We start from the raw sequence: 27,632 nt of genomic DNA, 5'->3' as shown, positions 1-27,632 counted from the left end.
CTGGACAAAATAACCATGGGATGGGAATCATCTGCTGGCAGAAGGAGGAGTCAGAAGGAGAATATGAATAAGTATTTTGACAATTATTCAGAGAAAGAAAGAAATTAAATTCTACAAAAAGGATGAGAGCCTCTCCCGTCTCACTCATGATAAAAGCCAAGCCCTCCAACACATGGACCACCTCCCATCATGTCTCTGACCTTCTCCACCCACTCACTCCAGCCACACTCTCCCTCGTGCTCCCAGACAGACCCAGATGACATGTTCCTGCCTCAGGGTGATCAAAAAAGGCACATTTTCTCAAAGACAAAAGCATGACACTTGCACAAAATACAAAGTGAAGATGTGTCAAAGTTTTTACTTAAGTCAGTAATTAATTAGGGAAGAAGCAAGGCGTCAAAAACCAATTCTAAGGAGCATCCAAAAAGTAGACACATACAAAGGCAATCAAGAGTGAGGATCACATCTGTTAACGGAGAAATCAGCCCAGCAGACAAAATCCATTTGCTTCTCTATGCACTGCAGTCATTTAAATGCATTACTATCGTTTTCCTAGAATGTACAGAGTTGGAAAGTAGTTCAAAAACCATGACAGAGTGAGATAGTTTCTGCTAACCTAGAAGGCACGTGTGACCACACACAGCATGCCATAGGCCACCTGGTCATCTTTCTCTTGTCTGTTTTGCTCTCACATTTCAAGGCTTTTCATAACCTTTCCTGATAGGCCTTATTCTTTCTATCAAGAACATTCATCTCCCTGATGCCACATGACTTGTTACCCCACCTCCTCTGGACCTTCAGTTGGCCTCACATCCTACCCATGGCTCTACCACTCCCTATGTGCTCTCCCTGCTTTCTTGTTCTTGGAGTCCCTCTAATCTTGCGTGTGTGCTCCCCTCTTTTCTCCCTCTCCCTTTCTCTAGAGAGCAGGGATTTCTGTCTGGCTTGATTGCTGCTGTGTCCTCAGATCCTAGACAGTGTGTGATAACAGCGCATAAGCCTTCACTAAATATTGGTTCAGTGAATGAACAAATTAAAAACAAACATCAAAGGCCCAGGGGTAAGAAAGGGGAGGTTTGGGCAGACAGTTTGGAGGACAGTTTTGGAAATGCACACATAGATTGGCTGGTTCCACTCACTCCCTGAAAACAGGTGACTCCCTGCTATACCTTCTTAGGAACAGCCTCCCTCCAGAGTAGGTCTGAATGTTTGATAAAGCAGATAATGCTGTAAGAGCACATCCTAAAACCTCTTTCCCTGGGAGGTCTAAAGTTGCAAAATTACCTGTGTTCAACTGGAGAGTCCTGCTGCATCCAAGACCTGCTACTGATGTCCTTTGGGTGATGGCCTCCTGCCCCCAGCCCCGCCCCCCACAACCAGCCATGACTACACATGGGCTGTTGAATACCAACTCATTAACCTTCTCCAAGAGGCATTAATAGTGACAACACTGAATAAGAGATTCGCTCCCTAAGATCCTTTTGCATATGTAGACTGATGTGAAACCATGATAACACATGAAGGCCACAGAGGGGCTATGGTCACTCGCAAGGATATAGGTCCTGGCTCTTCTCTGTTACTTTTGCTACCTGCCTGTCTCCTCTCTGCTTTGGCTGAGAAACCCGCCTAGTCCTTATGATGTTCTCCCTCCTACTTGCATCACTGCTGCCTTCCCCAACAGGAGGGGGAACTGGAACTTCAATCAGGCCAAGGTGACAACAACTGAAACGTGAGTGTGCAACTCATCTGCACTGCAGCTGACCAGGCCGACAGCTGTCCTATTGCAGGCATCAGCAGCCCGGCTTAAGGCTTGAGGACCAACTCACACTCGGTCTCTGCACGGGGCAGGCAAGCAGAGGTGGTGTCAGGGAGGTCACATTCCTGGAGGCAGCGGTCAACCTATGACAGGCAGCGGGCAGCTGGCAGATAAATACCCCAGAGGTTTCCAGCGAGAATGGGCCCCACTGCCCAGAGCAGTAGCTTGCTTTTTAATTCATCTTACGTTGGCTTCCTTCCTTCCCTGTCTTGCTTCTCCCAAATAAACCATGTGCTGAAATACTTGTCATAGATTGACTTCTAGGGGGAACAAAAGACACTTGAAAAGGAAATAAACTCTATTTCATGGGTGACTCACTGATTAGCACACAATTACTGGCCCTCATAGGCTGGAATACACTGCATCCAGGCTTGTTCTACACACATCACCCTTTCCCCAGGCTCTGCCATCAGGTACAGGGTTATGGGAATACGTGACAGAAAGAAGGTTATAGCCAGAGGACTGTAGTCTCCGAGCCAGACATGAGCCTGCAGACATGCAAATGCAGTTTTGCACAGGCAGTAAGAAAGGGATGGTTGACATATCATGCTGTCCTAAAAATACAGAGCCAACAAAAACACCTTCAAATATATTCATCAACAAAGATTCCACTACTATAACTGACTAAGCAGCTCAGGAATGGAGAAGCCCAGAGATGCTGAGGCAGTTGCCTGTGGTTGCACAGTGCAGGGCAAGCCAAGGTGTCCCGGTGGTTCAGGCTTTCTTCTGTGAGCCGACTGCTGATAAGTGATGCCTTTCATTCCATCCAAATGTGAAAATCATGAAAAGCTATCCACAATTGCTACTCACTTTGAGCAAAGCCGTGTTCAGAAAAATCCTTGAACTGCAGGCTTAAAGTAAAGCAGAATAAAGCAACTGAGAAACTACTGGGATCAGCATCCGGCAGGGATGCTTTTATCAGCGCCCATCCTCTCCTCGGAGCAAGCCGGCCAGCTGGCTGGCAGCACTGTAACTTGTTCTCCATCCATCAGGGAAATAAAGCATCCCATCCCAGAAATGATGCAGAGATGGCTGTTTTGCAGTGACCCAGCCTCTTCAAAGCACAGAAAATGTATTCTATCCCCAAAACCATTAGTGGCTCACACTTGGACTCCATTATCAAACCAGAATAGAGCAAGAAACGTGATGGACATGTTTGTGATGCTTCCCCTAACCTGAATCAATGCTCCTTTCAAAACCATGGCTTACACAGAAAGGATGGCATGCCCCCCCCCCCCCTTTAAGGAAAAGCTCCCCCTGCAAACACAACATGTTAATGAACCATCACACAAGCCTACTGAGGGAACATACCATTTGGAGTGCCTGGAAGCTGGCAGAAAGTATTAAGCTCAACATCTCTCAAAATCCCCAATAACAGAATATCAGAAGGTCAGGATCCTATTAAATTCAAGCCTGTTTTTGCTACTTCCTGTGTCAATTTTTTGGCTCCATCACAGGTTCATATTTTCCAGTTTGCCCATATGATTTCTTTCTTTTCTTTCCCTGCTGTTCTTAACAGCACCCACATCACATGGATCTATCATCTTCCCTCCCTCCTCTTAATTCCTGCATGCTCCCTTCCTCCTCCCATCCTGCCTGTGCACAATATTTATTAACCACCCCCTAGACCCCTGAAAGATGGCAGACCCCATGTGCTATGGGCAACAGGGACCTCCCTCTGTGACAGAGCATGACAGAAACACACACCAGGGACTCAGTGGGATAGGGCATCAAGCTGAGGCCCGTGGGAGGACAGAAGGGTGACCATGTCAAGAGGGGAGCTCACAGAGATGTCCTGTAGTGGGAGAGTCCAGACACACCAAGCAGCTAGAAGACAAACTTCTAGCTAGGGAGCAGCATGTGTTAAGAGGCAACTGGAGGGGATGGGCTGGGCCACTCCCCCCCTGCTGGCCAGGCCTTGTGACTTCCGTCCAGACAGCAGAGGTAAGCCAGTGAATGGAGTCAGGGGATGAGAGGATCACTTTCTGTTTGGAAGCTCTCTCTGCTTGCCTCCCTGTGCTCTCTCTCCCTTCTACAGGTCCCTCCAGGGTGCACTTAACTGAGTCCTCCTTCAGGACACATGTCTGTTTTGGTCCTTCATCCCCTCCCCCCACAACCATGGAATCTGGCCTTCCTGCTTCACCACTTCCCTTCCACAGAGCACAGCATACCTTTGTCTTCCTTTCCTTCCCTCCCTGTGTGCCCCGGAGAGGTGAGGTTGACTTCTGCTCCCCTGATCCAAGCTGAGCCCCTGCCTACTCTGCCCAACAGGGTGTAGCGAAGGGGCTTTTCTGGGGTTCTTATGATCAGTCCCTACAGAGCCTCATGGCCCTCACTTCCTTCCTCTTCGAGCACCCCACTGGGGGATGCCCAGACCAAGTGGAAAAGGCTTTTAAAGGAAGCTGAGGTGGCACAGGTGACAGCCCCAGCCAAGCTCCCACGGGCAACCACCATCCCCGCCAGCCGTGGGGCTGCGGCCCTCCACATTCCAGCTCGCCTGAGCCCCAGCCCGCTGCTTCCTGCCAACATCTCACATGCAGAGACAGGCAGCCACATGGGTCCAGTCAGTCCACAGCCTGGCGAGAAGTAACATGCACACAATTTTTTAAGACACTAAGTTCAGGGTAGTCTGTCAAAAGCAAAGGATAAATGACACTGTGTCTATGACAGACTTAAAATATATTCTGTAACCTGCTTATGCTACAACATGTTTGTGTGGACATGCAAGCGTATATTTAACAATTACTTCAGAAAGGAGGCTCTACCTCCCATTTCTCAGAAGAACTGAAGCCGAAGAGGAGGCAGTCTCGACAGATTCTATGAGAGGAAATAATGAATGTGGCCAGCAGGGAGGTGGAGAAAAGGGGAGAGGGAGAAGATGGACATATACAAGTTACAGAAAAAGATAGTTATTTAGAGCTCAAGGGGAAACTGAGAGGAAAGGGTTTCTGGGGCCGTTGGTTGGGTCAGACATACGGGGGGCAGTGTTATTTCTGAGGGCCTGCTCCCTGGTGATGGCAGGTGGAGACTATTCCTTTGCTCCTTGAAATTCAGTTTATATAGAATTCTTGGTAACTCTTCATTATCCAGAACATTAGAATCATCAAACATTTTATTTACTAGGGTTTGAGGCCCAACATATAAACCATAAGAACCATCTCTATGGCCTTATTAAGATTGTACCGGGGTGCCTGGGTGGCTCAGTTGGTTAAACCTCTGCCTTCGGCTCAGGTCACGATCTCAGCGCCCTGGGATCAAGTCCCAAATTGGGCTCCTTGCTCAGTGGCAAGCCTGCTTCCTCCTCTCTTTCTGCCTGCCCCTCTGCCAACTTGTGATCTCTCTGTCAAATAAATAAATAAAAATCTTTATAAAAAGAAAAGATTCTACCACATTGTAATATTTATTCTTGACTTCAAATGAAAAAGAGCTAAGTTAGGCACAATGCAAAACCCTTACAGACATTTCCTTCTGCATTGCCATACCCTCTTACTCTAAGCGGAAATCCTCATTACCATGTCCTTAAATGCACTGCCATTCAGTCTTTGCCAAGTACCACACCGGGCATGCTAGGTACATCCACAGAGTGATCCCTTCCAAATTCTGTGAAGCTGGCATCTCCCCCGTTCTGCAAAGGAGGAGTCTGAGACTTCACAGTTGTACACACAGTAAACATTACAGCTAAGATTCCAACCCAGACTTCTCCAGTCCTGACTTGTTGTCCTTAAGGAGTCAACTGCAGTGCCCCTGTTAGGGGCTGAATTGTATTTCCTTCAAATTCATGTGCTGAAGTCCTAGATTCTATGCTGAAGTACCTCAGTACGTGACTGTATTTGGACAGTCTTTAAAGAGGAAGCTAAGTTAAAATGAGGTCATTAGAGTGGGCCCCAATCCAGTATGATAGTTGTCCTTATAAGACATGCACAGAGGGAGGACCATCTGAAGCAAGAGGGAGAAGATGGACATGTACAAGTTACAGGAGAGGAGCCTCAGAAGAAGGAAACATGCTGACACCATAATCTTGGGCTTCCAGGCTCCAAAAGAAAATACATTTCTGTGAGAAAACAAATTCTTGTTGTCCTGGTCATTCAGTATGTGGTATTTTCTTATGGCAGTCCTGGAACACTGATGACCCAAAAGATGAGCTATAGGATTTCATGTGCTTCACCTACTCTGTAGGGGACCACTTACCCTGACTTTAGACATGTTGCAAAACTCAGGTATTGGAACTAATTTAAGGAGCTGAAGACTGGCAGCAAATCAGGAAGGGATAATATTCTATTAGAAACAGGTCCAATAATTCAAATGAAATGTAATCTCCAGCAAATTAAATTAATAGCTGATGCAAGATAAGAATCATCCAGTCTCCTAGAAGCAGTCAATATAGGTCAAACATGTCAGCTGGTCCCAGAATCACTCTGTGGAAACCAAAGGCAAGGGCCGATGGTCACACTGTTTCCTAAGTCAGGAAGGCATGGGGCTTCCTTCTTTTCCAGGTAGGACCAAAGGCAGCAGTTACCACTAGGAAACATCTTTCTTTTACATTAAGTTCGTTATCACATTCTACACCTTACCAGAAAGTGATGTTCTGGATCCCTATTTTGATTATGTAGTGTAGCCCAAAATTTTGTGCTTCTAGAAAATTATCCTGCCTGAATACTCGCATTTTGGGCATCTGGTCTACAAATCAGAGTGTCCTGGATTACTCATGAATCCCTCATTTCTTGATCTCAGGAGCAGGAGGACTATTAGAATATGACTGTTATGTGCCTTCTGTCACTCGACCTGTATCACAAGCTTCCAAGCACAGCTAGAGATGACAATCTCATGCACCCAGCTACACACAGCGGGACTCTCCCAATGCACGTTGGACAATGCACCCAATGAGGACTTGGGTCCAAATAGTAGATTCCAGTCATGCACGCCATGGGCCAGCAACTTAGGCTGTGACCATAATGCTGCCATTCAGGTGCAAAGGTACTTCCACATGCAAAAATGCCTCAGTGCCAATATGTACAAAAGTATGTATGTATCTATCATGCACAGTCCTAGAGACATGGTCATCATAGGGAGAGTAGTAAGTAATACAAGCCCGCATGCCACAGCAGAGAACATGGGAGAGGGGGACAGAAGGCTTCTCAAAGGCCTGGGCATTCACAAAGCATCATAGGCAGCAATGATCTCAATACAGATAATGCGTCTGGTGTTTCTATAAAATATGTAAATATGCTTGGTTATTACCAAGAATAAAATCATGTATGCAAGAATAAAATCATTTTTCCTTTTGTCCAGCGTGCTTACCTATTATAGAGAAGAATATCTGGCTTCCAAATCAGGCCATCTGGGAAACGGACAGTCTTCACACCCGGATATTCTGACATATTCCATTGTAAATAGTGATCTGTCCAAGACTGACACACAGAGACAATGACATTAGCAGCACTTTGCTTCCCTGCCTACTTATATTTCTTCTACAAGATTATTAGATACATTCAGAGCCAAAACGAGATCCAGATACTTATTTACATAATTGAATTGTTATCTACAAAATATAAGGAAACTGGGAATTAAGTAATCTCTTCCAAAATGACCATGAATAGCACAAAAAATCACATTTAAGATTCTGCTGTCACCATGATTACATTCAGACGGTAGCAGGAAAGTTAATTCTGGTCCACTGCATGCCCCCAAGCCTTTCCCTCCCACAGCAGATGGGGTTTTCCTAGCCAAATGAGTGACTGCTCTGCTTTCAAAGTTCTCCACTGAAAGGACACTTGGGGAAAATAAATTCACTTATTTCAACTGGAATACGAACTAAGCTGGAAAAAAGGAGAATATTTATTTCCATGAAACAATTTTGTGCAGCTGCTGGGGAACCTCTCAGAACCTTCTAATGGGGGGCTGTTTTTGGACTGGGGTCTGTATTCTCATGCAGGAATAGTCCTTCTGATGTCACAACCGAAAAATGCAAACACTCGGCCTTGGTGGTCAAACACTGAATCAGGACAAGTGTGCAGATGAGGACTCAAGAAATAGTCCTAAACACACCAGCGCAGGTGCATCTCCTTGGGGCCAGGCCTTAAATTGGTTCTTGAGTGACCTCTGCCAGAGGAAGGCCCATACCTGGGGTCCCTTATCCAGGACCACATACTCCAGCCTATCTGGAGTCCACTAGCTCTAATAAAGACTGGTCAGGAAGGATCCCACAGGCAGCTGCTATACAAAGGCACCACCAAGCCAGGGTTGCTGAGCTAGCCCATTTGGACTCAGCAGCTCCTATAAATGTGCCATAATCAGAGCAGACCCCAGCAAATGCCCCATCCTGTATCCAGTCTTCCTGGGACCACTGTACTCTGGAGTTCAGCCCTTCTCAGACTTAGAAAGGTACCTGATACAACACTTCCAGCTGGGACGAAGGCAACTCCCATAATCAAACATATCATTATTTCTGCAGCAAAACATGCATACTGATACTAAGTCAGAAAAATAAATGCCTTCACTGCATATCTATTTCAGTTTGATTTTTAAACTCCGTGAGTCTGTTGCAGAGTTACAAAAACAACATCAAGGGGGACAAAAGTCCTTTAATTTTCAAAGCTGTTGAGATTTGGGAATTGCAGCCATGCAGTAGTGGATCACAGAGCATGTCCCAGAGATCCCTCCATCCTCTGGAGAGGACAGGCCAGTATCTGGAAGGACTGGGACCCTCTGAAGTCAGATGAGAGGGGATAGCTGGGAGAGTAACGTCACTTTACAGCCATGAGGCTCTGAGAATAAAGATTTGTCAATGCATAATGTGCTGGAGAATCACCTGGGGGTATTTAGGATAGAAAGCCACCCCACTGATATTTCTAATTGATGTGGGTGGTTGGTGGAGGGGAGGGGAAGGAAAGTTCCCAGAGGGCCAGTCTTGGTGAAGCTGGTTTGCAAGAATCCCTGGGCATCAACCAAACTGTGTTTGCTCCAGACTGCTCCATCTCTGTCGCCACTGGCCCAGGGCGCCATTATCTTTCCTCTTTTGTCCTGGTGATGAGCCCGTTCATACCCAACACCTGTGATTTCCTTACTAGGATCTCGTCTTATCCTGGGACGCTTCTCTGGGTTGGTGACTCATCACATAGCCTGTCACTGTCACTATCAGCACCATGTTAATGAAGGTCACAGGGCTCCCAGAACGAAGGTGGGCATGGGAAGAAAATACCCATCATCCCAGCCTGCTGAAATGAGGGGCAGAGCAGGGAGGTAAGGCAGGGAGTGGGAGTGCTTGGTTGGTCAAATCTCAGTCTCTTCTGATGAGCTTTTGGATACCTCCCCAGCAATCTCCCCCTACCTGAATCATGATCTTAGCTGCATGTGTCCTGTAGACATAAACCCTGACCATCTTGTTTGTTTCATGTCATGTGTATACCTCGCTGGCCATGATCCAGGAATGCTAGCATGACAACTATTTCTATTTACAAGAGGAGACTGGAGCACAGAGAAGCAACATCCTTTCTGTCAGTCACTGGGTCAAGACTCAGGGCTGCATTGTTTGACTTCAAGAAGAGTGATCAGGGGGTGCCTGGGTGGCTCAGTGGTTTAAGCCGCTGCTTTCGGCTTAGGTCATAATCTCAGCGTCCTGGGATCAAGTCCCGCATCAGGCTCTCTGCTCAGCAGGGAGCCTGCTTCCCTCTCACTCTCTCTGCCGGCCTCTCTGCCTACTTGTGATCTCTCTCTGTCCAATAAATAAATAAAATCTTTAAAAAAAAAAAAGAAGAGTGATCAGGATATAGAAGGAAGAAGATGGTGCAGGAATAGCAGACTGAAATATCATCGGGTCCCAGGAGTTCAGCTACATAGTTATCAGACCATTCTGAACACCTACAAACTCAACAGGAGATAGAAGAGAAGAAGAGCAGCAATTCTTGGAACAGAAAATTGACCACTTTCCGGAAAGTAGGACATGTGGAGAAGTGAATCCAAAATGAGGGAAACATAGACCACGGGGGAAGGGGCCGGCTCCCAGGAAGTGAGAGAACAGCGGAGCACAAAATTGGAACTTTTAGAAGCCTGCTCCACTGAGGGATGTTGCTCCAGAGGCTAAGCAGAGGGTGGAGACCTCGGAGGGACAGTGTGGTCTCAGGACCCATGGGGTCACAGAAAGATCAGGGGTGCCCGAGTGTGGCAGAGTTCCTAGGTATCAGAGTGATGAGGCCGGCTGCAGAGATGGAGCTGAGCAGTGGGCTCTCAGCTCAGGATTACCTTAAACTGTGGTCTGAGGCAGAGTTGGGCCACTGTTCTTTGAGCAGGGACCCCACAAGTGGCAGATCCAGAGACCCCCTTTCTTCCTCCTCTGGGAGGAGCTACACGGGAGCATGCTGCAGGAATCTGCTGGATTTGGAGACTCCAAATGGGGCCATGCACCAGATATAGAAATGCATGTCACAGGTTGGATGAGCACAGTGCTGGATGGCTGGAGACCAGGGAGATGGGAGGGATTAACTGCTTTTCTCTGAGGTGCACTGAGGAGTGGGGCCCTGAGCCCTTGGCTCCTCTGGACAGGAGATTGGGAGGCTGCCATATTCATTCTCATCCTCCAAAGCTGTATGGAAAGTGTTCAGGGAACAAAATCTACCTAGAGCGAACCTGAGCAGATTAGTTAGCCTGGCCCCTGGCAATATCAAGGGCGGTGCAATTCTGCCTCAGGCAAAGATATTTGAGAATCACTGCAAGAGGCCCCTCTCCCAGATCAGCAAGAACATCCAGCCTAGACCAAGTTCACCCATCAGTGAGAACGGTGGAACTCCAGAGCTAGGGGAAAGCAATACATAGAATTCATGGCTTTCCCCCATGATCCTTTCATCTTTAAATGTTAAATTTTTTAAATTTTATTTTCTCTTATTGTATTTAACTTTTCCTCTTTCCTATTTTAATATTTTTAAATTATTTTATCTTATCAATACCTTTTTTAAAAAAATCTTTTTAAATTTTCATTCGTATAGTCCTATTTTATCCCTTCATTGTATTTAACCTTATTTTTTGTATACATATGGATATTTTTTCTTAAAATTTTGGACATAATTTCTTCTATTAGATCAAAATATACCCTAAATCTAGTGCATAGATTTGTTCTAGTCTCCAGTCTGATCATATTTTCTCTGATTTTTTTCTTTTTCCAAATAACTTCTTATCAATTCCTTTTTTAGAATCTTATATAATTTTCATCGGTATAGTCATATTCCATCTCTTCATTGTGTTCACCTTATTTTCATATATATTTAAGTTTTTCTTTCTTTAAAATTTTGGGAGGTTGTTTCTTCTAAAGACCAAAATATACCCAAAATCAAGTGGATGGCTCTGTTCTATTCACCAGTCTAGTATATATTTATTTTTCATTTTTTAATTAAAAAAATTAAAATTTTGTTTGATTTTTTAGATTAAACCAGAGACACTGGTTTTGTGTCTCTTCTGATTTCATTAGTGTCTTATTTTTCTGGGGTCTTTGCCACAGTTCTCAGTATTTTGTTCTCTCATTCTTCTATTCTTATCTGGATAAAATGACAAGGCAGAAAATTCTCCACAAAAAAAAAAAAAAAAAAAAAAAAGAAGAAGAAGAAGAACTAGAGAACTAGAGGCAATACCAACAGCTAGGGATCTAATCAATATGGACATTAGTAATATGTCAGAACTAGAGTTCAGAATGATGATTATCAAGGTGTTAGCTGGGCTCAAAAAAAGCATGGAAGATATTAGAGAATCCCTTTCTGGAGAAATAAGATTCCTTTCTGGAGAGACAAAAGAACTAAAGTCTAACAAAGTTGATATCAAAAAAGCTATTAATGAAGTACAATAAAAAATGGAGGCTCTTACATCTTGGATATATGAAGCAGAAGACAGAATTAGTGTTATAGAGAACCAAATGCTGGAGAATAAAGAAGCTAGGCAAAAGAGAGACAAACAACTACTGGACCATGAGGGGAGACTTCAAAAGATAAGTGATACCATAAGATAAAACAATATTGGAATAATTAGGATCTCAGAAGAAGAAAGAAGAGAGCAGCAGAAGAAGGGTGTATTGAAGCAAACTATAGTAGAGAATTTCCCTAATATGGCAATAGGAACAAGCATCAAAATTCAGGAGGCAGGGTGCCTGGGTGGCTCAGTGGGTTAAGCAGCTGCCTTCAGCTCAGGTCATGATCTCGGGGTCCTGGGATCGAGTCCCGCATCGGGCTCTCTGCTCAGCAGGGAGCCTGCTTCCCTCTCTCTCTCTGTGCCTGCCTCTCTATCTACTAGTGATCTCTCTGTGTTAAATAAATAAATGAAATCTTAAAAAAAAAAAAAAATCAGGAGGCACAGAGAACCCGCCTCAAAATCTACATTCCATCATCTAATAGTAAAATTTACAAGTCTCAGTAACAAAAAGAACATCCTGAAAGCAGCTTGGGACAAGAGGTCTGTAACATACAATCATAGAAATATTAGGCTGACAGCAGACCTATCCACAGATACCTGGCAGGCCAGAAAGGACTGGCATGATATATTTAGAGCACTAAATGAGAAAAATATGCATCTAAGAATACTATATCCAGCTAGGCTGTCATTGAAAATAGAAGGAGAGATAGAAAGTTTCCAGGATAAACAAAAATTAAAAGAATTTGCAAACACTAAGCCAGCCCTACAGGAAATACTGAAAGGGATTCTCTAAGAAAAGAGAGGACCTAAAAGTAACAGACCAGAAAGGAATAGAGACAATATACAGTAACAGTCACCTTAAAGGCAATATAATAACACTAAATTCATATCTTCCGATAGTTACCCTGAATGTAAATGGGCTAAATGTCCCATTCAAAAGACACAAAAAAAACAAGACCCATAGATATGCTGTTTACAAGAAACTCATTTTAGACCCAAAGACACCTCCGGATTTAAAGTGATGGTGTGGGAAACAATTTACCATGTTAACAGACATTAAAATGAAGCTGGGTGGCAATTCTTTTAAATTAGACTTTAAGTCAAAGTTTATAATAAGAGATGAGGTAGGACACTATATCATATTTAAAGGGTCTATCCAACAATAAGATCTAAAAATTTTAAATATCCATGCCCCTAACATGGGAGCAGTCAACTATATAAACCAATTAATAACAAAATCAAACAAACATGACAATAATACAATAATAGTAGGAGACTTTAACACACTCCTTACTGAAATGGACTGATCATCTAAGCAAAAGATCAACAAGGAAATAAAGGCTTTAAATGACACACTGGACCAGACAAACATCACAGATATACTCAGAACATTCCATCGCAAATCAACAGAATACACATTCTTCTCTAGTGCACATGGATCATTCTCCAGAATAGATCACATCCTGGGTCACAAATCAGGTCTCAACTGATACCAAAAGACTGGGAATCATTCCCTGCATATTTTCAGACCACAATGATCTGAAACCAGAACTCAATCACAAGAGGAAAGTTGGAAAGAATTCAAATACATGGAGGCTAAAGAGCATTCTACTAAAGAATGAATGAGTGAACCATGAAATTAAAGAAGAACTGAAAAATATTCATGAAAATGAGTAAAATAAAAAACACAAGTGTTCAAAATCTTTTGGACACAGCAAAGGCAGTCCTGAGAGGGAAGTATATAGCGATATGAGCCTTTCTCAAGAAACAAGAAAGGTCTCAAGTACACAACCTAACCCTACACCTAAAGGAGCTGGAGAAAGAACAAGAAAGAAACCCTAAACCCAGCAGGAGAAAAATAATGAATATCAGAGCAGAAATCAATGAAATAGAAACCAAAAGAACAGTAGAACAAATCAATGAAACTAGGTGCTGGTTCATTGAATTATTAAGATTGATAAACTCCTGGCCAGACCTATCAAAAAGAAAAGAGAAAGGACGTAAATCAATAAAATCATGAATGAAAGAGAAAGGATCACAAACAACACCAAAGAAATGCAAACAATTGTAAGAACATATTATGAGCAACTATATGCCAGCAAATTTGATAATTTGAAATGGATGCATTCTTGGGACATCTAAACTACTAAAACTGAACTAGGAAAATAGAAAACCTGAACAGACTCATAAACAGTAATGAGATGAAGCAGTCATCAAAAATCTCCCAACAGGGGCACCTGTGTGGCTCAGTTGGTTGGATGGCTGCCTTGGCTCAGGTCACAATCCTGGAGTCCTGGGATCTAGTCCCACATCAGGCTCCCTGCTCGACAGGGAGTCTGCTTTTCCCTCTGACCCTCCCCCTTCTCATGCACTCACTCGCTCTCGCTCTCTCTCTCTCAAATAAATAAAATTATTTTTAAAAATCTCCTAACAAACAAGGGCCAAGGGTCAGACAGCTTCCCAGGGGAATTCTACCAAACATTTAAAGAAAAAATAACAGCAATTCTTCTGAAACTATTCCAAAAACTAGAAATGGAAGGAAAACTTCCAAACTCATTTTATGAGGCCAGCATTACCTTGATCCCCAAACCAGACAAAGACCCTATCAGAAAGGAGAATTACAGACCAATATCCTTGATGAACACAGATGCAAAAATACTCACCAAAATACTAGCCAATAGGATGCAACAGTACATAAAAGGATTATTCACTATGACCAGGTGGGATATATTCCTGGGCTGCAAGGGTGGTTCAACATCAGCAAATCAATCAATGTGATACAATACATTAATGAAAGAAAGAACAAGAACCATATGATACTCTGAATAGATGAAAAAGCATTTGACAAAGTATAGCATCCTTTCTTTTTTATTTTTAAAGGTTTTTTATTTCTTTGACAGACAGAGATCACAAGTAGGCAGAGAGGCAGGCAGAGAGATAGAGGAAGGGAAGCAGGCTCTCCACTGAGCAGAGAGCCCGATGTGGGGCTTGATCCCAGGACACTGAGATCATGACCTGAGCTGAAAGCAGAGGCTTTAACCCACTGAGCCACCCAGGTGCCCCTAGCATCCTTTCTTAATCAAAACTCTTCAAAGCGTAGGGATAGAGGCTACATACCTCAATACCATCAAAGCCATCTATGAAAAACCCACAGTGAATATCATTCTCAATGTGGAAAACCTGACAGCTTTTCCCCTAAGGTCAGGAACACAAAAGGGATGTCCACTATCACCACCGCTCTTCCACATAGTACTAGAAGTCCTAGCCTCAGCAATCAGACAACAAAAAGAAATTAAAGGCATCCAAATAAGCAAAGTCATCGTCAAACTCTCACCTCTTTGTAGATGATAAGATACTTTATGTGGAAAACCCAAAAGACTCCATTCCAAACCTTCTAGACTTCATACAAGAATTCAGCAACGTGTCAGGATATAAAATCAATACACAGAAATCAGTTGCATTTCTATACACCAACAGCAAGACAGAAGAAAGCAAATTTAAGTAGTCAATCTCATTTACAATTTCACCCAAAACCATAAGATACCTAGGAATAAACCTAATCAAAGAGGCTAAGAATCTATATGCAGAAAACTATAAAGTACTCATGAAAGAAATCAAGGAACACACAAAGAAATGGAAAAATGTTCCATGCTCATGGATTGGAAGAATATATATTGTGAAAATGCCTATGCTACCTAAAGCAATCTATACAGTTAATGGAATCCTTATCAAAATCCCATCCATTTTTTTCAAAGAAATTGGACAAATAATCCTAAAATTTATATGGAACCAGAAAAGACCTCAAACAGCCAGAGGAATGTTGAAAAAGAAAGCCAAAGTTGGTGACATCACAATTCCGGACTTCAAGCTCTATTACAAAGCTGTCATAATCAATACAGTATGGTATAGGCACAAAACCAGACACATAGATCAATGGAACAGAATAGGGAGCCCAGAAATGGACCCTCAACTCTATCATCAACTAATCTTCGACAAAGCAGGAAAGAATGTCCAATGGAAAAAAGATAGTCTCTTCAACAAATGGTTTGGGAAAATTGGACAGCCACATGCAGAACAATGAAACTGAAGCATTTCCTTATATCACACACAAAAATACACTCAAAGTTGATGAAAGACTTCAATGTGAGACAGGAATCCATCAAAATCCTTGAGGAGAATACAGACAGCAACGTCTTTACCTCAGCCACAGCAACTTCTTCCTAGAAACATTGCCAAAGGCAAGGATTTCATCAAGATCAAAAGCTTTTGCATAGCAAAGGAAACAGGCAACAAAACCAAAAGACAACTGACAGAATGGGAGAAGATATTTGCAAATGACATATCAGATAAACGGCTAGTATCTCAAATCTAGAAAGAACTTATCAAACTCAACACCCAAGGAACAAATAATCCAATCAAGAAATGGGCAGAAGACACAAACAGACATCTGCAAAGAAGACTTCCAGATGGCCAACAGACACATGAAAACGTGCTCCACATCACTCAGCATCAGGGAAATACAAATCAAAACCACAATGAGATACCACCTCACACCAGTCTGAATGGCTAAAATTAACAAGTCAGGAAATGACAGATGCTGGCGAGGATGCAGAGAAAGGGGAACCCTCTTACACTGTTGTGGGAATGCAAGCTGGTGCAGCCACTCTGGAAAACAGTATGGAGTTTCCACAAAAAGTGCTATGACCCAGCAATTTCACTACTGGGTATTTACCCCAAAGATACAACATAGTGATCTGAAGGGGCACGTGTCCCCAAATGTTTATAGAAGCAATGTCCACAACAGCATCTATGGAAAGAACCTAGATGTCCATCAACAGATGAATGGATAAAGAAGATGTGGTATATACATATATATAATGGAATACTATGCAGCCATCAAAAGAAACGAAATCTTGCCATTTGCAACCACATTGATGGAACTAGAGGGTATTATGCTGATGAAATAAGTCAATCAGAGAAAGACAATTATCATATGATCTCCCTGATATGAGGAATTTGAGAGGCAAGGTGGGCAGTTTGGGTGTTAAGGAAGGAAAAAATGAAACAAGATTGGATCAGGAGGGAGACAAACCTTAGAAACTCTTAATCTCACAAAATAAACTGAGGGTCACTGGGGGGTGGGAGGGTAGGGATAGGGTGGCTGCATTGTGGACATTGGGGAGGGTATGTGCTATGGTGTGTCCTGTGAAATGTGTAAGCTGATGATTCACAGACCTGTACCCCTGGGGCAAATAATACATTATATGTTATATGTTAATTTAAAAAAAAAAAAAAAGAGTGATCAGTAGGCTCTACCATGGCTGGTTCTCCTAAGCAAATATCTCTGCACTGACAGACTTCCCATCACAAGGAGGTAGGCTCCTCCTCATCCCAGAAGGTGCCTCATATCTGCTCACTTGAAAGCCAAGCTGGGTCTTCCCCACCTGCAGGACAGGAAAGGTGGGCTGCAGGGAGAGGTGGAAATCAGGCAGACTCGGGTTTTCACCAAGCCTGTGGCAGAGTCAGCTGTGTGAGCTCAAGCACGTTGTTAAACAAAAAAACACAGGCTCCAAATTACTTGGCCAAGTCACCGAACTGGGGCTTAATACTTACCTGCAGTTTCAATCACCCCCAGAGTTTTGAGCCTTAAAGGGCCAGTCTGGAATTTTCTGAGCAGCATCAGTGAGGCCAACTGTCAAAAGCCCCCTCCATCCCCCAGTGGAAGATGAGGTGATCTGCTTGATAAGACCCCCTGCCCTTCCCTCTAAGGGAAGGTGACCTTGTCTGAAACAATCCTTTCTTTTCTCTTGCTTGTAACCTTCTGGCCCTGCCCTCCGTCCTATAAAAACTTTCCATTTTGTGCAACTCCTGGAAGTTCATTCCTCTCTACTGGCTGGGTGGGGTGCCACCCAACTCACAAATCGATCATTTAATTAAGCCAATTAGATCTTCAGCCTTACTTGGTTGCAATTTGTTTTTTCACAAGGTAAACCTCCCTCTCTGAGCTGTGGCTTCCTCACAGGTGCCCTGCCTTGCAGGGCAGGATGGTGCTGTGAGGATGAAATGTGTACAGTAGCAGGTCAGTCACATGACCCTAGCAGGAATGTGACAAATAATGATGGCTTACCAAAAAAAAAAAAAAAGCAAAAGAAGGACTTCTCCATTTCACAAGACACTATAGGACAAGACAACTGTAAGAACCAAGCTTTACCCAAAGGTATAGAGGCACCATCAACAGGGCACAGGAGGCTGTGGCAAGGAACCTGGGCTCGGTGTGTCCTGGGAGCCGGATCAGAGCCCAGGATCCCAAAGGTTTCCATGAACATTTCTGAAGACGGAATATGTAAAAGGGCTTGTAAGCAATCATGTTCCAGAAAGAGGTTTTTTATCCCCTCGAAGAACTCACTACTCACTCAGAAAGTAGGTCCCTGGAAGGCAGAGGTCCTGCACAAAATCTTGGGTACCTGATAATAAGTGTCAACCTAGAAACAAGGGCCACATTCTCCATCTGGGATCAAAACAGTTGACTCAAAGAATTTTCAAAACACATATGTGGGGCACCTGGGTGGCTCAGTTGGTTAAAGCCTCTGCCTTCGGCTCAGGTCATGATCCCAGGGCCTTGGGATCAGGCCCTGCATCAGGCTCTCTGCTCAGCAGGGAAACTGCTTCCCTTCCTCTCTGCCTGCCTCTCTGCCTACTTGTGATCTCTGTCTGTCAAATAAATAATAAAATCTTCAAAAAAAAAAGAAAAAACACATGCATATGGAGTTTTCCAAAACCAAATCTTTCACACCAACAACCAGCTCTTGATTCTCTGGACAGGAACCGGGTTTCCAGACATTCAGTTCAATTCTGATCCTCTTTTCCTGGAGTTAGTGTCAGATAATTACTCCCAGAGCATCTGGAAGAATCTCTGCTTTTCCTTCTCTTCCATTTCTGTGGGATCCCTTCTCATTACGTCTTCAAGGTATGATTATGTAGGGTTGTTACGGGGACATACAAGGGAGGAAGGGGCCCTGGATGTGAAACACACTATAGGAACCCCAATTCTTCCACGCGTCTGAGAACTGGCCTCATTAGCGTTTGCCTTGAGCCCACAGGAAACTTTTTAGGTGTGTGTGCATGCACATGCATGAAAATATTTATAGCAGGAGAGCGAGAGAGAAGAGAAAGTACGTCTGGTATAATAAGAAACATATTTGGTCTATGTCCAGGTTCTTGGCACAGGGTTTCTAAAACCTTGGTTATTCCCTGAGGATAGGAATGTCTCTTGTTATTCATATATCTGAGCCCACCTAAGATTATTCTAAGGAGGTGAGGTGACTTAAGCTGGGACCCCTAGATCACCTCAGGTAGCCAGAATGCAGCTGGTCATCAGAGAGACCAAGCTCTGACTCCCGGGTGGGAATTTTCAGCCCACCCAAACTTAATATCCAGGCAGAGGAGAGAGAATGAAGAATGGATTATAAAACCCCTTGAACAAAATTCAGAGCTTCTGGATTGGTAAACAGGTGCCAGGACAGTAACCCACAGAGGGCAGAAAAGCTCTGTGCCTCCTCCATACCTTTTCCTATGCCTCTCTTCCATTCACTTGTTTCTGACCAGTATTCTTTATAATAAATCAATAAATATAAGTGTTTTCTTGAGTTCCATGAGCTGACCTGAAATTGAACTTAGCTGGACAGAAATATGGGTAGCCTGGACAACCACGTTGTGGCTAGCATGCTTTGCTATCAAGACTGAGACCTTGACTTATAGGATCTGATGCTAACTGCAGGTAGAGAGGATCAGAATAGACCTGAAAGGCTGGACACCCAGTCTGTGTCCAGAGAATAAGAGAACTGATTGTAGGTGTGAAAGAGCATGTACTTGGTGTCAGAAAACTCCATACATGTGTGTTTTGAAAATTCTTCCAGTCAACTGTTTTGATCTCAGATGAAGAAAGTGGGTCTCCTCCTTCCTCCTGCCCCTCTCTCAGTATGACATCACGATTGAAATCATTAACTGTGGGTTGTTATGAGGGCCCTAAGGAAGGCATTGGCTAGCTTGTGTGTGAATGTAATGTGCATTTCTACGTATCAGAGATGAAATGGTAGAGAAAACAGAAATTTAAAAGGTAAATGTTTTAGAAATAAACATGGTTTACAACCTAACATTCTACAATGTGAATACTATTCATTCCATAATTAGAATCAGGAAGTACAAAATAGCAAACATAAAAAGGATGGGGAATGTAGAGCCAGAAGAATGGTCAAAATTCCGAGATCAGAGGCCAGACTCTTTTGAAAAGCACAGGCAAGTCTTTGGATTTCTCCTCAGAAACCGAAATGGTTCTTCTATTTCTTCTCATAGATTAAATCAGATTACATCTGACAGGCTTCCCAAAATGATAAAACTACTCTATAGAAAAAATACCCCAAGAGCTGCCTCCTAGGAATAAGAAGAGGTAAACAGAACAGCAACTTTCTCCTCCTGCAGGTTCTCTAAATAACTGGAAATTCCTGCCAAATCAAGGGTGAGTGCAAAAAAGGAAAACACAGTAATAAACTGTAACTCAAAAGAAAATCTAATTAATTTATTTATTTTACTTTTCCATCCTTCTATTCATACTGCATAGAAAATCTCTCATTTGCAGAATATTGACCTCAGCTTTCAAATACCCTGGGGGATAAGATTATGCAGATTCAGGTTTTCAGAACAGCAAGTCAGCAAGAGGAATCTCTGGGAAAGAAAATTTGCTGAAGTCAATTTCCTTGATTTTTCTGTCCTGTCCTGTCCATATTTCTGTCCTGGTCTTCTGCTCTCTGATCTTCACATTAGACATTAGGAGAAGGAAAGGAAAACTGAATTGGGGAAAATTGGAGAGGGAGACAAAGCATGAGAGACTGTGGAATCTGAGAAGCAAACTGAGGGTTTGGGAGGGGAGGGGGTGGGGGATGGGTGAGCCTGGTGGTGGGTATTAAAGAGGGCACATATTGTACGGAGCACTTGGTGTGGTGATAAACAATCTTGGAACACTGAAAAAATAATAATAATAATAAAATTAAGATGTTAAAAAGAAAACAAAACAGTCCATTTCTGTAAAGCAGAGATTTTTCCCACCCGTGAACTCCACTGTCCCCCCCCACCAGTCTGCCTCTTGCCTATCTCTAGGGACTCACTTGGTCACAATATTTTAACCTTTTTGGTAGAATGTAAATTGCACAGCCTGATTATAAATGGCTTAAGAGAAAAAGCTGGTTCTCATCTACTTCTGGGTCTCCCTCACATGACCCAGTTCAATGGGTCATAACAGGTGCTCAAAAAGATTTGTTAAATAGATAAGTGAGATAAGGTGTGTTTTAGAACAAATGAAGTTGCAGACAATTCTGCAAGTGCGAGAATTAATTAGAAACAAGCTGTGCTTGAGAGAAATTTAGAAGTCTCCAGTGACATCCTCCAAAGCAAGCATGTTTATTTATGGAGCCTCTGAACTCAATGTAATAAGTAATAATCTGGCAAAATAATATTTTCCTGGAAAACAACAACTTTGAAAAAAACATTTGCCAAGTTATATATGTCACTGAAGATCATTTTCTTACTGTGGGATAAGGAATGTAGGCATCAAGAAGACAGACCTGTCTGCGACCTCACATGCAGTGAACATATTAGGTGTTTCTCTCTATATAAGAAAAATGGCAACAGCAGGACTGTACCATAGAGGATATGGGCAATGTCTGGTTTTATGCTAAAAAGGAAGCATTTGCTTTATCTCCCAGAATTTCTAGAGCTCAACCTTACACTACAGTGTTCAGATGTTATTTGGAGTTGGCTCTACTTTGTATCATGGTATTTTAGCCCTTCCTAGGTATCTACATTGAGTTTTTTGTTTCATTCGTTCCACAAAAATTATTCAGTGCCCGCTGGGGGTAGAGTAGTGAATAAACACAACTGAGTCCAGTCCTCCCATTGTACGTTCCAGTTGTGAGAGGGAGACTCAGAGCCAGAGAACAAATAAACAAAGGATAGGACAAGGGCTTTAGAAACAAAATGAAATGGCCTTATGGAATGCATGAGTCCCTCAAATTGCTATGCTGAGCCCTAATTCCAATGTGAGGATGTCAGAGAAGGGGCCTTTAGCAGGTAGTTAGATCATATGGAAGAAGCCCTCCCAAATGAGATTAGTGCCCTTATACAAAAAGACCAATGGCTAGCTCACTCTCTCTCAACCATGTGAGAACACAACACAAAGGTAACTCAAAAGAGGGCCCTAATAGAACCCAACCATGGCTGGCGGCACCAAAATCTCAGACTTCCAGCATTCTGAACTGTGAGAAATAAATATCGGTTGTGTATAGCTACCCTGTTTATGGTATTTTCTTATAGCAGCCCAAACAAAGGCACCAGGTAAGGAGAATGGAGTGAGCTGGGGTAGCAGGGGACGGTTTGAGACAGTAGCCAGGGATTCAGGGAAGACCTCACTGGAAAGGTGATTTTCAGGAAGAGACTAGTAAGAAGTGAGGGAGAAAAGAAGTGGTTCTTGGGGAAAGAGCCTTCCAGGCAGAGGCAGCAAGTACAAAGGCCCTGAGGAGGATGTGTGCTTGGGTAACGTGTGCAGGGCATTAAGCAGGGCAGGGAGCACAGCAAGAAAAAGAGGGCTGGAGGGGATGTGGCAGAAGCAAGGGCCAGGCCGACAGAGTCAGAGAATACCTCAAGGACCTCAGCTTGTCACTGTTGAGACAGGAGCCTCTGGAAGGATCTGGGTCAATGAGGCTTGTGGGTGAACCTTCATTTTCTCTTATTGGGATCATACTGACTGGTATATTGAGAACAGACATCACTAGGGGAGGTAAGGACTGACACACAAAGTTGGGCTAGGATTCTCCGCAATAACATGGGTGAGAGAGGATGATGGATTAGACCAGAGTGGAAGCAATGGGGTTGACTTGCGGTGGTAAGAATTGGATCTGTTTTTTTTTTTTTTTTAAAGATTTTATTTATTTATTTGACAGAGAGAGATCACAAGTAGATAGAGAGGCAGGCAGAGAGAGAGAGAGGGAAGCAGGCTCCCCGCTGAGCAGAGAGCCCGATGTGGGACTCGATCCCAGGACCCTGAGATCATGACCTGAGCCGAAGGCAGCGGCTTAACCCACTGAGCCACCCAGGCGCCCCAGAATTGGATCTGTTTTAAAGGTCGAACTACCAGATCAGAAGTGGGTGTGAAAAACAAGAGTTAAGGGTGACTCTGAGGCTTCTGCTCTGAGTAAATGAAGACAATGGAGCTACCATTTATCCCTAATGGAGACAGCTACTGTAGGGGCCAAGGGCAGGCAGCCCAAAATGTTCCACTTTGTCATACTGATTATTTTATTAATTTACATTAAATTAGCCAACATATAGTAAGTACATCATTAGTTTTTGATGTAGTGCTCAATGATTCATTAGTTGCGTATAACACCCAGTGCTCATCACATCGCATGCCCTCTTTAATGCCCATCATACTGATTATTTTAAATAAAAGTTACCTAAAAAGGCCTGTGCAAGGATACTCAGACCCTCCTCTGTCCCGCTGAAAGCAGGAAATAGATTTCTCCTATGAAAGGTACCCTCCCTGGACCAGGAGCTAAAGAGACATCCTTATCACCAGAGATAGGAAAATTTAGAGGCAAGAAGGCTGTAGAAACAATCTTTGTTACTTTTTGCTAATTTCCCAGCACAGTCCAAATTTCTTTCAGAATTCCTTACTAATTAAAACTCCCAAAGCCAAAGGTCTTTGTCTGGGCAATTCCTCACAAATTTATTGTCTCTTTGTCTAAGAAGCTTAAAAGTATCTGTCTTGGTCATTTCTGTAGGTCTCAATGTCATTATTGGGCCTCCACGTGCACATAACAAAACTTTGTTTTCTCCTGTTAATCTGTCTCATGTAAATTCAATGTTAGTCCAACTGGAAGGACCTTAATGGGTAGAGAAAGACTTTTGCTTCTCTTCACTATGGAGGTGGCAAGTGTGAAAGGGCAAGAAGGGATGGTCTGGAATTCACTAGGGTTAAGAGCCTACTGGGTGCCCACATGGGGACACCAGGGAGGAAGCTGGGTTGGTGGTGTCAGCTCCTGAGTGGTGCCTTAAACCAGGATGCTGGATCCTCCAACTCCTGAGACAAGGAATGGCTGGACAGGCATGAAGAGACAGCAGAGGGAACTTAGGAGTCTGAGTGAATTAGGGGAAAAGCCTAAGAAGAGGTTTCCAGACACTAAATGAAGAAAGATTTAAGGAAGAGGGACCAATCAACTCTACCAAATGCCCTGAGAGACCCAGTAAGATAAGAGGTGGGGGAAAAAAAAAATCAATCCCTGGAAAAGACAAAACAATGGTATTCGACCCCTGGTGGGGAGTAGGGGGATAGGGCAGGTATTGACAGGTAAGGGACACAAGATATCACCCTGGATGATGGCACAGTTCTGCTTCCTGAGGAGGGTGGGTCTGAAGAGCTGAAACATGCCTGGCAATTCACCGACCAGTACACTTAGAATCTAGGCATTGCACTGCACATAAATTTTGCCTTGAAAGACACCCTCGTCAAAGAGCTGCATGAAACACATGGGAGAAGGTGACCACTGTCCGCTCTTCCACCTCAAACAGAGTTTAAAAAGAAGCTAGATCGGGGTGCCTGGGTGGCTCAGTGAGTTAAAGCCTCTGCCTTTGGTTCAGATCATGATCTCAGGGCCCTGGGATCGAGCCCTGCATCAGGCTTTCTGCTCAGCAGGAAGCCTGCTTCCTCCTCTCTCTCTGCCTGCCTCTCTGCCTACTTGTGATCTCTGTCTGTCAAATAAATAAAAAATCTTAAAAAAAAAAAAGCTATATCTATAGGAAGATGGATAGATGGCCAGGTATGGGAGAAAGCAAGAATTACAAAGTGCTAATTACAGAGTCTAAGAGGTGAGGACATAGACTCACTGTGACTTGACTGAGCTTGACATTTTTGAAAATGTTCATCAAAAAAACTGGGGAAAATTGTTATTCATAGTATAGCATGCAGCCAACTGGGGTTAGTGCTTTGTTCACCCCAAGCCAGGCCAGGGTGAGTTTAACTGAGAACACATGGGAAGAGGCTGGGGACAGTCCAGGCCCAGGAAGGCACCACTTGGAGGAACATTCCTATAAAGGTGAGGAGGAAACCAGAGTCACTGGAGGGGTTAATGGGGACAAACTGAGCTCTGCCTGTATGCTGAGAATGACCTGCAGACACTCTTACGACGTTAGAGGCAACAGGGAGGACTATGAAAGCAAGGTTCTCAGCAGGTACCAGGAGAGGGAACCCCTTCCCAGGAGGGAGAGCCCTTCTCTAAGGGGAGCATTGACCCTGTGCCCATGATAAAAGGAGGGAAGCTAGAGCAGGTGTGCACAGGCTTTGAGGGAGGATGTGCTCACTAAAGAACGTTGCTTTAAATCCTGCAGTGAAATCTCTAAAAGGTTCTTTGAGGGATCTCATGTAGAGCAAAGCTTACTTGTGGGACACATAGCAGATGGCTTTGCATGAATCTATTTTCTTTCCCTCAACTTCCACATACAATCCCACTAAAACTCACCTGCCCAAGAACCACCTGGGAATACCCCTTTCTCTCATTTCTCCTTACAAAGAAAGGCATATTTCCCTTACCTCAGCTCCTATCTTGGGACAGTGGCCCAAGAAGGAACAGGTCAATTCAAAATGTCAGTATCTATGCATTAAAACTTGGGTGACAGAAACTTTCAAATGATCTTTGGTGGATTTTAATTCCTTTAATTCCTTGCTTTCAACAAAACTGAATGAGAAACTAATCAAGTTGTCAGCTGATACATCCTGATAAAACTATATTATCTTTGGCATGTCATCTGGAAGAAGTTCAAGGAATTGATTAACATTGCTGTAACAAAATGTCTTTCATTATGAATGACACATTATTACATCTATTTTAAAAAGTCATAGAACTGATGGTGAAATCTGCATCAGTGTCTCATTTCTGATAATAAAAAATAGTCATCCATGAATACATGAATTAATTTAAAACAAAAATCCATCTTTGGTAGAGAGATGAATGTCACCTTGATGAATTAAGTACCAATAATCATAGTAAACCTAAATCAATCTAGAAGAAAAAAATTAACATATTGTCTAAAAGAATAGCTTTTTTATGTAAATATTTATATTTAAGAGAACCAAGATAGAGTGATTAATAAAAGACCTGCAAACACAAAATTATATTATGTTAGGATAAAATTCTGTGTGGAAATTAGAATCGCAATGCCAGTGCAAAGAAGACAGGGGCTGTGTGAAATATCTGGCAGTTAAAGAAGGCCTTGTTTATATTATTTCTTAAGTGAATGATATGGATATCAAATTATTATGGCAGTTAGATTCCACTTAAAATAGAGACTAACAGTTTTACTTTCAAATGTCAATATTTATAATTTGCTGGAAGAGACATCATTTGCAATTCATTAATTTAGGTGAGAATTTTAGATGTCAAGTTAAAAATCTATGAATGGAATATAGCGTTTCCAAACATTTACAGGGGCCACTGGAGCACTAAGTGTGGAGGTCTCTGGCTTAGGCAACTCCTTAGGATTCCAATATGTGCATCCAGGGGGCATGGCGAGGTAGGGGAGGCAGGTGCCCCTGAGTCCTGGGGTCCAGTTAGTGTAGGTTACAGACACCTTACAGACAATGCAAATCTTAATTTTATTATTTGTTTTGCATGAAGTGGCTTTAAAATGTCCCTCAAATCACCCTGTAGAAAAACACAAGCATGCGCTCGATCCTGCAGGATGCAATGAGAAACCCCAGAGTGGGCATTCTAGGTCACATACACTGGCACGTGTGCAGTGAGGGACGACTGCCCTGGCTCTTCTCAGGGGTCCTCTGCTTCCCCTGCATTTAAAGCACTGGCTACTGGGAAGCAAGAGCAGGAAGACCCACAGGGGAGGACTGCCATTGTCTCGACTTACCATCTGCAGCCAAATGTTGGTGGTTAAAACTTGGTTCTTCTCATCCTTCAAAGAAAAAGAAAGAACCGTAAATATGGTTTATACGGTTTACAAAAGAGGGAATGATACTGATATTCATGCAGGAATCGGACTGCTGAGACTGCTGGAGTGTGTGGAAATTAGGAGGCATTGAGCGCTTCCAAACACACACAAGCAGCATTTCCCCAGAGTTAAGTTTTTCTCTTTATCCTGAAATTATGTACATTATAGAGCACTTACAAAATATGAAGAAGTATAAAGAAGAAAATGAAAACCCCAGAGCCCCATCACCCAGAGATGACACATGCTAATGATTTAGCTTATTCTCCTTTGTACCCTTTACATTAATTAATATGCTTAAGAAAATAAAAATGGGTACAAATTCCAATTCTTTAAAGTCAAGTTTATTACCAGAATGTATATAGTTTTAAACAAGTATCAACAGCTCGTGCTTCCCTCCCTCAGGAAAGGGAGTCTGACCCTATGGCAGCAGACACATTGCACGCCAATGCTGCTGCGTGGGTCACATTTCTGCCTACTCCCTGTGGACCTGCCTACCTTTTCTCTCATCTTCTAGCTACCAAGAAGGATGCCCGGCCCCTGACACACACCTAAAAGGTAAATTCTGTCCTAATGAGCAAACCAAGTTTCGGAAAGGTAAGATGACTCTCGGAAGGAGCTAATCAAACTTGGATCTCTGACCCTAGCCCCTTTTCCCCACATTTCCAAACCACCTAAGGATGGGATCCAGCAGGGTGCCAAGTCTGTACTCCAAGCAGAGCTTGGGATAGTGTACCAACCATGGCTTTGTCCCGGCACAGGATATCTAAAGAAGATTCTAGGCAATATCAACCTTTCCAGCTGGGGTGCAAGCATCATCTTATCACAGCTGGCCAAGCCCAACAAGGCCCAGCAAATACCAACGTGTGCAGGCTAATGAGCAAGT

General features: G+C 43.2%; 1 protein-coding gene across 1 annotated transcript in view; it reads right to left on the bottom strand.

The window, feature by feature from the left end:
* Positions 1–27,632, bottom strand: part of CHRNA7 (cholinergic receptor nicotinic alpha 7 subunit) — a 133,609-nt gene that overhangs the window by 45,804 nt on the left and 60,173 nt on the right. The window contains exons 3-4 of the mRNA XM_046008917.1: positions 26,669–26,713; positions 7,115–7,224 (exon numbers count right to left, since the gene is read on the bottom strand). Of these exons, the coding sequence (XP_045864873.1) occupies positions 7,115–7,224; positions 26,669–26,713 (155 nt within the window). The remainder of the gene's footprint in view (positions 1–7,114; positions 7,225–26,668; positions 26,714–27,632) is intronic.

The sequence above is a fragment of the Meles meles genome, chromosome 6 (genome assembly GCF_922984935.1).
Source record: "Meles meles chromosome 6, mMelMel3.1 paternal haplotype, whole genome shotgun sequence".
Lineage (NCBI taxonomy): Eukaryota > Metazoa > Chordata > Mammalia > Carnivora > Mustelidae > Meles > Meles meles.
The sequence above is the reverse complement of the archived record's forward strand: the minus strand, read 5'-3'. Positions and strand labels throughout refer to the sequence as shown.